This window comes from Salvelinus fontinalis, chromosome 6, assembly GCF_029448725.1.
Source record: "Salvelinus fontinalis isolate EN_2023a chromosome 6, ASM2944872v1, whole genome shotgun sequence".
Lineage (NCBI taxonomy): Eukaryota > Metazoa > Chordata > Actinopteri > Salmoniformes > Salmonidae > Salvelinus > Salvelinus fontinalis.
In genome coordinates, this window is record NC_074670.1 from 2,092,678 (window position 1) to 2,104,249 (window position 11,572).

Sequence of the window (11,572 nt, forward strand, 5' to 3'; positions counted from 1 at the left end):
TTGAGTTACCCTCAGGTACATTTCAGTACATCTCATCATTGAGTTACCCTCAGGTACATTTCAGTACATCTCATCATTGAGTTACCCTCAGGTACATTTCAGTACATCTCATCATTGAGTTACCCTCAGGTACATTTCAGTACATCTCATCATTGAGTTACCCTCGGGTACATTTCGGTACATCTCATCATTGAGTTACCCTCAGGTACATTTCAGTACATCTCATCATTGAGTTACCCTCAGGTACATTTCAGTACATCTCATCATTGAGTTACCCTCGGGTACATTTCAGTACATCTCATCATTGAGTTACCCTCAGGTACATTTCAGTACATCTCATCATTGAGTTACCCTCAGGTACATTTCAGTACATCTCATCATTGAGTTACCCTCAGGTACATTTCAGTACATTTCATCATTGAGTTACCCTCAGGTACGTTTCAGTACATTTCATCATTGAGTTACGCTCAGGTACATTTCAGTACATTTCATCATTGAGTTACCCTCAGGTACATTTCAGGACATTTCATCATTGAGTTACCCTCAGGTACATTTCAGTACATCTCATCATTGAGTTACCCTCAGGTACATTTCAGTACATCTCATCATTGAGTTACCCTCAGGTACATTTCAGTACATCTCATCATTGAGTTACCCTCAGGTACATTTCAGTACATCTCATCATTGAGTTACCCTCGGGTACATTTCGGTACATCTCATCATTGAGTTACCCTCAGGTACATTTCAGTACATCTCATCATTGAGTTACCCTCAGGTACATTTCAGTACATCTCATCATTGAGTTACCCTCAGGTACATTTCAGTACATCTCATCATTGAGTTACCCTCGGGTACATTTCGGTACATCTCATCATTGAGTTACCCTCAGGTACATTTCAGTACATCTCATCATTGAGTTACCCTCAGGTACATTTCAGTACATCTCATCATTGAGTTACCCTCGGGTACATTTCAGTACATCTCATCATTGAGTTACCCTCAGGTACATTTCAGTACATCTCATCATTGAGTTACCCTCAGGTACATTTCAGTACATCTCATCATTGAGTTACCCTCAGGTACATTTCAGTACATCTCATCATTGAGTTACCCTCAGGTACATTTCAGTACATCTCATCATTGAGTTACCCTCAGGTACATTTCAGTACATTTCATCATTTAGGTGGCAGATCTAGGTTTACTGTTTCTACTGTTCTGGATGTTGACACGTTTGAAGACGTTGACCAGTAGAACATGAACAGGTCACTCTGACTTACAGCTTGGCCTCATTGTCCCCAGGGTTTATCCAGGTAACACCTACTCAACTCTGCCCTCTACTGGCATGGAGGTTAACACACGCAGGCCTGGGAAACTCCAGTCCTGATTGGTGTCACACTTTGTCCCCGCTAACACGCCTGACTCCAATAATCAACTCATCCTGATCTTCAGTTTAGAATGTAATTCGTTTAAATCAGTTGTGTTTGCTAGCAATATGGGAAAAGTGTTACACCAATCATGTCCCCGGGGACTGGAGTTGCCCAGGCCTGCGGACCAGAGCATCATTCCCTGTTGTAGCAGTATCTGTCCCAACACGCTAGAGCATCATTCCCTGTTATAGCAGTACCTGTCCCAACACACTAGAGCATCATTCCCTGTTATAGCAGTATCTGTCCCAACACACTAGAGCATCATTCCCTGTTATAGCAGTATCTGTCCCAACACACTAGAGCATCATTCCCTGTTATAGCAGTACCTGTCCCAACACACTAGAGCATCATTCCCTGTTATAGTAGTACCTGTCCCAACACACTAGAGCATCATTCCCTGTTATAGCAGTATCTGTCCCAACACACTAGAACATCATTCCCTGTTATAGCAGTACCTGTCCCAACACACTAGAGCATCATTTCCTGTTATAGCAGTATCTGTCCCAACACACTAGAGCATCATTCCCTGTTATAGCAGTATCTGTCCCAACACACTAGAGCATCATTCCCTGTTATAGCAGTATCTGTCCCAACACACTAGAGCATCATTCCCTGTTATAGCAGTACCTGTCCCAACACACTAGAGCATCATTCCCTGTTATAGCAGTATCTGTCCCAACACACTAGAGCATCATTCCCTGTTATAGCAGTATCTGTCCCAACACACTAGAGCATCATTCCCTGTTATAGCAGTACCTGTCCCAACACACTAGAGCATCATTCCCTGTTATAGCAGTACCTGTCCCAACATACTGTATGTTGTTTTACAGTGTGTCCATATTGGTCTATGTAGTCAAGTCATCTTCCACCTAACAAATGGTCCTTTTTGTCATATTATCCCTGTATGTCTATCATGTACATACCGTAGAGGTCGAGCTATGTGATAATCACCCAGCTGACATCCTATGCATTATCCCATTCTGTCAGGTTATACAGGATGTATTGTCTGGCCTGAGAAAGGGTGGCCTTTACAAGTCCCTGTCTTCCTCCACTACAATCAGTTTATACAGTAACGAGCAGCATATGTCTCCCACTGTGTGTGTGTAACTGTCTAACGATCAACGCATCTCATTAAGCCTGTGTACGTGTTCTACTCACTGTATCCACAACCATTATGACATCATCATCATCATCATCACCTGTTGTCATGGAAGCTGTTTGCTCTGCAGACCACAGTGATGCTTGTTAGTTTATCCCGGGTGATATTATCCCGGGTGATATCTGCAGTGACCTGTTGGGTTATTGGTTTTTATTGGTTCTGCTGGAGTGAAGACATTCCCCTGACTGAATTTAAACAGATCATTTAGTCCCCTCTCCCCTGACTGAATTTAAACAGATCATTTGGTCCCTCTCCCCTGACTGAATTTAAACAGATAATTTGGTCCCCTCTCCCCTGACTGAATTTAAACAGATCATTTGGTCCCCTCTTCCCTGACTGAATTTAAACATATCGTTTGGTCCCTCTCCCCTGACTGAATTTAAACAGATCATTTGGTCCCTCTCCCCTGACTGAATTTAAACAGATCATTTGGTCCCCTCTTCCCTGACTGAATTTAAACATATCGTTTGGTCCCTCTCCCCTGACTGAATTTAAACAGATCATTTGGTCCCTCTCCCCTGACTGAATTTAAACAGATCATTTGGTCCCCTCTCCCCTGACTGAATTTAAACAGATCATTTGGTCCCCTCTCCCTGACTGAATTTAAACAGATCATTTGGTCCCCTCTCCCCTGACTGAATTTAAACAGATCATTTGGTCCCCTCTCCCCTGACTGAATTTAAACAGATCATTTGGTCCCCTCTCCCCTGACTGAATTTAAACAGATAATTTGGTCCCCTCTCCCCTGACTGAATTTAAACAGATCATTTGGTCCCCTCTCCCCTGACTGAATTTAAACAGATCATTTGGTCCCCTCTCCCCTGACTGAATTTAAACAGATCATTTGGTCCCCTCTCCCCTGACTGAATTTAAACAGATAATTTGGTCCCCTCTCCCCTGACTGAATTTAAACAGATCATTTGGTCCCCTCTCCCCTGACTGAATTTAAACAGATAATTTGGTCCCCTCTCCCCTGACTGAATTTAAACAGATCATTTGGTCCCCTCTCCCCTGACTGAATTTAAACAGATAATTTGGTCCCCTCTCCCTGACTGAATTTAAACAGATCATTTGGTCCCTCTCCCCTGACTGAATTTAAACAGATCATTTGGTCCCCTCTCCCTGACTGAATTTAAACAGATCATTTGGTCCCTCTCCCCATGACTGTGCATCCAGCCTGTGAATTATTGAGTTGATCTAGGTCAGGGGTAGGCCAACTAGATTCAGACATTTTTTTGTCGGAGCAGATGGTCGAGGGGGGGGGGGGGGGGGGCCTGAACATAGTTCTAATAATTTGTACACTGCAAATTGACCACAACTCAAAAAGAGATTGCATTTGAAAATAACAATAATTTCTTACCCTGATTACACTGAGACAAGATGACACTTCTATTTTGTATTTCTGAGAATACTTAGGAACAGATTTCCTCAATTAAACTCATTTTTAACTTAATTCCTATAGATTTTACAGTATTTTTTTTTTACCCAAAAGTAACTGAATTGGCGAATGTGGGAGTACATTCCCATGGCTTCGTCCCAAGTGGTACAGACAGCCGGCTGAGTCTGGAATGTCGTCTCTGTTGGCCGTTCTGGGTCAGACAAGACTCACTTACTGTTGCCCACTTTATAGGGAATAGTGTCATTTCAGGATTCTGCTCATGTTCCTGGGCCATCTGGCACTCTGTTGGCATCATAATGGAGATAGCTTCTCTGTCTGGCAGTCTGTTGGCATCATAATGGAGATAGCTGCTCTGTCTGGCACTCTGTTAGCATCATAATGGAGATAGCTGCTCTGTCTGGCACTCTGTTGGCATCGTAATGGAGATAGCTGCTCTGTCTGGCACTCTGTTAGCATCGTAATGGAGATAGCTGCTCTGTCTGGAAGTCTGTTGGCATCATAATGGAGATAGCTGCTCTGTCTGGCACTCTGTTGGCATCGTAATGGAGATAGCTGCTCTGTCTGGCACTCTGTTAGCATCGTAATGGAGATAGCTGCTCTGTCTGGCAGTCTGTTGGCATCATAATGGAGATAGCTGCTCTGTCTGGCACTCTGTTGGCATCGTAATGGAGATAGCTGCTCTGTCTGGCACTCTGTTGGCATCGTAATGGAGATAGCTGCTCTGTCTGGCACTCTGTTGGCATCGTAATGGAGATAGCTGCTCTGTCTGGCACTCTGTTGGCATCATAATGGAGATAGCTGCTCTGTCTGGCACTCTGTTGGCATCATAATGGAGATAGCTGCTCTGTCTGGCACTCTGTTGGCATCATAATGGAGATAGCTGCTCTGTCTGGCAGTCTGTTAGCATCGTAATGGAGATAGCTGCTCTGTCTGGCAGTCTGTTAGCATCGTAATGGAGATAGCTTCTCTGTCTGGCACTCTGTTGGCATCATAATGGAGATAGCTGCTCTGTCTGGCACTCTGTTGGCATCATAATGGAGATAGCTGCTCTGTCTGGCACTCTGTTGGCATCGTAATGGAGATAGCTGCTCTGTCTGGAAGTCTGTTGGCATCATAATGGAGATAGCTGCTCTGTCTGGCACTCTGTTGGCATCGTAATGGAGATAGCTGCTCTGTCTGGCACTCTGTTAGCATCGTAATGGAGATAGCTGCTCTGTCTGGCACTCTGTTAGCATCGTAATGGAGATAGCTGCTCTGTCTGGCAGTCTGTTGGCATCATAATGGAGATAGCTGCTCTGTCTGGCACTCTGTTGGCATCGTAATGGAGATAGCTGCTCTGTCTGGCACTCTGTTGGCATCGTAATGGAGATAGCTGCTCTGTCTGGCACTCTGTTGGCATCGTAATGGAGATAGCTGCTCTGTCTGGCACTCTGTTGGCATCATAATGGAGATAGCTGCTCTGTCTGGCACTCTGTTGGCATCATAATGGAGATAGCTGCTCTGTCTGGCACTCTGTTGGCATCATAATGGAGATAGCTGCTCTGTCTGGCAGTCTGTTAGCATCGTAATGGAGATAGCTTCTCTGTCTGGCACTCTGTTGGCATCGTAATGGAGATAGCTGCTCTGTCTGGCACTCTGTTGGCATCATAATGGAGATAGCTGCTCTGTCTGGCACTCTGTTGGCATCGTAATGGAGATAGCTGCTCTGTCTGGCACTCTGTTGGCATCATAATGGAGATAGCTGCTCTGTCTGGCACTCTGTTGGCATCATAATGGAGATAGCTGCTCTGTCTGGCAGTCTGTTAGCATCATAATGGAGATAGCTGCTCTGTCTGGCAGTCTGTTAGCATCGTAATGGAGATAGCTGCTCTGTCTGGCACTCTGTTGGCATCATAATGGAGATAGCTGCTCTGTCTGGCACTCTGTTGGCATCATAATGGAGATAGCTGCTCTGTCTGGCACTCTGTTGGCATCATAATGGAGATAGCTGCTCTGTCTGGCACTCTGTTGGCATCATAATGGAGATAGCTGCTCTGTCTGGCACTCTGTTGGCATCGTAATGGAGATAGCTGCTCTGTCTGGCACTCTGTTGGCATCGTAATGGAGATAGCTGCTCTGTCTGGCACTCTGTTGGCATCGTAATGGAGATAGCTGCTCTGTCTGGCACTCTGTTGGCATCATAATGGAGATAGCTGCTCTGTCTGGCACTCTGTTGGCATCATAATGGAGATAGCTGCTCTGTCTGGCACTCTGTTGGCATCATAATGGAGATAGCTGCTCTGTCTGGCAGTCTGTTAGCATCATAATGGAGATAGCTGCTCTGTCTGGCAGTCTGTTAGCATCGTAATGGAGATAGCTTCTCTGTCTGGCACTCTGTTGGCATCATAATGGAGATAGCTGCTCTGTCTGGCACTCTGTTGGCATCATAATGGAGATAGCTGCTCTGTCTGGCACTCTGTTGGCATCGTAATGGAGATAGCTGCTCTGTCTGGAAGTCTGTTGGCATCATAATGGAGATAGCTGCTCTGTCTGGCACTCTGTTGGCATCGTAATGGAGATAGCTGCTCTGTCTGGCACTCTGTTAGCATCGTAATGGAGATAGCTGCTCTGTCTGGCACTCTGTTAGCATCGTAATGGAGATAGCTGCTCTGTCTGGCAGTCTGTTGGCATCATAATGGAGATAGCTGCTCTGTCTGGCACTCTGTTGGCATCGTAATGGAGATAGCTGCTCTGTCTGGCACTCTGTTGGCATCGTAATGGAGATAGCTGCTCTGTCTGGCACTCTGTTGGCATCGTAATGGAGATAGCTGCTCTGTCTGGCACTCTGTTGGCATCATAATGGAGATAGCTGCTCTGTCTGGCACTCTGTTGGCATCATAATGGAGATAGCTGCTCTGTCTGGCACTCTGTTGGCATCATAATGGAGATAGCTGCTCTGTCTGGCAGTCTGTTAGCATCGTAATGGAGATAGCTTCTCTGTCTGGCACTCTGTTGGCATCGTAATGGAGATAGCTGCTCTGTCTGGCACTCTGTTGGCATCATAATGGAGATAGCTGCTCTGTCTGGCACTCTGTTGGCATCGTAATGGAGATAGCTGCTCTGTCTGGCACTCTGTTGGCATCGTAATGGAGATAGCTGCTCTGTCTGGCACTCTGTTGGCATCATAATGGAGATAGCTGCTCTGTCTGGCAGTCTGTTAGCATCATAATGGAGATAGCTGCTCTGTCTGGCAGTCTGTTAGCATCGTAATGGAGATAGCTGCTCTGTCTGGCACTCTGTTGGCATCGTAATGGAGATAGCTGCTCTGTCTGGCACTCTGTTGGCATCATAATGGAGATAGCTGCTCTGTCTGGCACTCTGTTGGCATCATAATGGAGATAGCTGCTCTGTCTGGCACTCTGTTGGCATCATAATGGAGATAGCTGCTCTGTCTGGCAGTCTGTTAGCATCATAATGGAGATAGCTGCTCTGTCTGGCAGTCTGTTAGCATCGTAATGGAGATAGCTGCTCTGTCTGGCACTCTGTTGGCATCATAATGGAGATAGCTGCTCTGTCTGGCACTCTGTTAGCATCGTAATGGAGATAGCTGCTCTGTCTGGCACTCTGTTGGCATCGTAATGGAGATAGCTGTTCTGTCTGGCACTCTGTTAGCATCGTAATGGAGATAGCTGCTCTGTCTGGCACTCTGTTGGCATCATAATGGAGATAGCTGCTCTGTCTGGCACTCTGTTAGCATCGTAATGGAGATAGCTTCTCTGTCTGGCACTCTGTTGGCATCGTAATGGAGATAGCTGCTCTGTCTGGCACTCTGTTAGCATCGTAATGGAGATAGCTGCTCTGTCTGGCACTCTGTTGGCATCATAATGGAGATAGCTGCTCTGTCTGGCACTCTGTTGGCATCATAATGGAGATAGCTGCTCTGTCTGGCACTCTGTTGGCATCATAATGGAGATAGCTGCTCTGTCTGGCACTCTGTTGGCATCATAATGGAGATAGCTGCTCTGTCTGGCACTCTGTTGGCATCATAATGGAGATAGCTGCTCTGTCTGGCACTCTGTTGGCATCATAATGGAGATAGCTTCTCTGTCTGGCACTCTGTTGGCATCATAATGGAGATAGCTGCTCTGTCTGGCAGTCTGTTAGCATCGTAATGGAGATAGCTGCTCTGTCTGGCACTCTGTTAGCATCGTAATGGAGATAGCTGCTCTGTCTGGCACTCTGTTAGCATCGTAATGGAGATAGCTGCTCTGTCTGGCACTCTGTTGGCATCATAATGGAGATAGCTGCTCTGTCTGGCACTCTGTTAGCATCGTAATGGAGATAGCTGCTCTGTCTGGCACTCTGTTGGCATCGTAATGGAGATAGCTGCTCTGTCTGGCACTCTGTTAGCATCGTAATGGAGATGGCTGCTCTGTCTGGCACTCTGTTAGCATCGTAATGGAGATGGCTGCTCTGTCTGGCACTCTGTTAGCATCGTAATGGAGATAGCTGCTCTGTCTGACACTCTGTTGGCATCATAATGGAGATAGCTGCTCTGTCTGACACTCTGTTGGCATCATAATGGAGATGGCTGCTCTGTCTGGCACTCTGTTAGCATCGTAATGGAGATGGCTGCTCTGTCTGGCACTCTGTTAGCATCGTAATGGAGATAGCTGCTCTGTCTGGCACTCTGTTAGCATCGTAATGGAGATAGCTGCTGTGTCTGGCACTCTGTTAGCTGCTCTGTCTGGCACTCTGTAGGCATCGTAATGGAGATAGCTGCTCTGTCTGGCACTCTGTCTGCATCGTAATGGAGATAGCTGCTCTGTCTGGCACTCTGTTAGCATCATAATGGAGATAGCTGCTGTGTCTGGCACTCTGTTAGCTGCTCTGTCTGGCACTCTGTTGGCATCGTAATGGAGATAGCTGCTCTGTCTGGCACTCTGTCTGCATCGTAATGGAGATAGCTGCTCTGTCTGGCACTCTGATGGCATCATAATGGAGATAGCTGCTCTGTCTGGCACTCTGTCTGCATCGTAATGGAGATAGCTGCTCTGTCTGGCACTCTGTTAGCATCGTAATGGAGATAGCTGCTCTGTCTGGCACTCTGTTGGCATCGTAATGGAGATAGCTGCTCTGTCTGGCACTCTGTTGGCATCATAATGGAGATAGCTGCTGTGTCTGGCACTCTGTTAGCATCATAATGGAGATAGCTGCTCTGTCTGGCACTCTGTTGGCATCGTACTGGAGATAGCTGCTCTGTCTGGCAATCTGTTGGCATCATAATGGAGATAGCTGCTCTGTCTGGCACTCTGTTGGCATCGTAATGGAGATAGCTGCTCTGTCTGGCAATCTGTTGGCATCATAATGGAGATAGCTGCTCTGTCTGGCACTCTGTTGGCATCATAATGGAGATAGCTGCTCTGTCTGGCACTCTGTTGGCATCATAATGGAGATAGCTGCTCTGTCTGGCACTCTGTTGGCATCGTACTGGAGATAGCTGCTCTGTCTGGCAATCTGTTGGCATCATAATGGAGATAGCTGCTCTGTCTGGCACTCTGTTGGCATCATAATGGAGATAGCTGCTCTGTCTGGCACTCTGTTAGCATCATAATGGAGATAGCTGCTCTGTCTGGCACTCTGTTAGCATCATAATGGAGATAGCTGCTCTGTCTGGCACTCTGTTAGCATCGTAATGGAGATGGCTGCTCTGTCTGGCACTCTGTTAGCATCGTAATGGAGATGGCTGCTCTGTCTGGCACTCTGTTAGCATCATAATGGAGATAGCTGCTCTGTCTGGCACTCTGTTAGCATCATAATGGAGATAGCTGCTCTGTCTGGCACTCTGTTAGCATCGTAATGGAGATGGCTGCTCTGTCTGGCACTCTGTTAGCATCGTTAAACTGAGCGGTTTCAGTTTAACGGGTTTCCAGAAGATGGACAGGGTCTCTGCTGTCCTAGCTTCAGGGGGAAGATGGACAGGGACTCTGCTGTCCTAGCTTCAGGGGGAAGATGGGCAGGGACTCTGCTGTCCTAGCTTCAGGGGGAAGATGGACAGGGACTCTGCTGTCCTAGCTTCAGGGGGAAGATGGACAGGGACTTTGCTGTCCTAGCTTCAGGTGGAAGCTCATTCCACCATCGGAGTGCCAGGACCGAGAAGGGCTGGTGTTGAATAACAGCATGTATTTTGATTAATGATGATTTAAAAATAAAAAAATCCCCCATCTTTTTATGATTCTATGCACAGATGTCTGTGCCAGAAGATTTTCTGCTGTGCATATTTACTGGTTGAATTTAATATTTCCATGATTCGTATTATGGTAATTTCGTATTACCATATATCACTCCAGCAATGAATGGGAGCTTTCATCTGGTGATCCCTTGAAGCTCAGGACCTGTATTCATAAATCTCAGAGTGCTGATCTAGGATCAGTTTTTTAGCTCATAAAGAAGGCTGAACCTGAACCAGAACTCCTATTCTGAGATACTTTTTGAATCAAATCCAGTTTATTCGTCACACGCCCAGGTTTCTACAGCAGGTGTAACAGAGACAGTGTAATGCTGACCTGCCACTCTTCCTTCAACAGTACAGAATAATGTAAAGTAGCAAAGCTAATCAATAGAGAATAAGTAGATGAATTAAAAATGTAAAGAGCACAACAATTGGACCCAATATGGGCCCAGGCCCATAGTTTGAGAGCTGTCTATAACGTGGTTCTCCCGCAGGCAGATTCTGCATGTGACAGAATCTTCCAGGACTGAATGTGATGCGTGAGAGCCGAGCAGCGTTACTTATGGTTTTGGGGAGAATTCATCACTGGTTATTTCTACGTATCAGAAATTGGGAGAAGACGGTGCTTAAACTTCTTCGCCTCGTGCTTGCTGCGGGGGGGGGGGGGGGGGGGGGGGGTTGGCTGAGAGTTAGGGTAGAGACTTTGTTTTTTCCGGAACTCTCCATTTCTAACACGTACAGTATCAACACAGAAGTGAATCATGCAGCTGATCAAATTCCTTCTGGTTTTACTTCTGGGTTAACAGAGATAATACATTGATGTATGTAACCAAACCTTTTTTCTAGTGCATTAAGGTATGTAACCATGGTATTTTCCTGTGTTAGCCTTGCAGGTTACGTGGAAGCCCTGGCCTGTCGTTGTGGTTTGGTGGGCCCAGACCTGAACCCCAAACAGGCTGACATGTGGCAGACCAGAGTTAGCACCCACAGTGTGAGTCTCTGTCGTATCTCTGAGAGGACGTACACACTGTCTGTCTGTCTGTCTGTCTGTCTGTCTGTCTGTCTGTCTGTCTGTCTGTCTGTCTCTGTCTCTGTCTCTGTCTCTGTCTCTGTCTCTGTCTCTGTCTCTCTCTCTCTCTCTCTCTCTCTCTCTCTCTCTCTCTCTCTCTCTCTCTCTCTCTCTCTCTCTCTCTCTCTCTCTCTCTCTCTCTCTCTCTCTCTCTCTCTCTCTCTCTCTCTCTCTCTCTGTCTCTGTGTCTCTCTCTCTCTCTCTCTCTCTCTCTCTCTCTCTCTCTCTCTCTCTCTCTCTCTCTGTCTCTGTGTCTCTGTGTCTCTCTGTGTCTCTCTGTGTCTCTCTCTGTCAGTCCTCTCTGTCA

The 11,572-nt window shown here is 46.4% G+C and overlaps 1 protein-coding gene across 7 annotated transcripts in view; it reads left to right on the forward strand.

The window, feature by feature from the left end:
- The window catches only part of LOC129856859 (transmembrane protein 65-like), an 86,849-nt gene that overhangs the window by 64,548 nt on the left and 10,729 nt on the right, over nt 1-11,572 (forward strand). For all 7 annotated transcript variants that reach the window (XR_008759824.1, XR_008759826.1, XR_008759823.1 and 4 more), the window contains exon 7: nt 11,082-11,187. Coding sequence is in view for 1 of the 7 variants with exons in the window: in XM_055924591.1 (XP_055780566.1) it covers nt 11,082-11,187 (106 nt within the window). In the remaining 6 variants the exon portion in view is untranslated. The remainder of the gene's footprint in view (nt 1-11,081; nt 11,188-11,572) is intronic.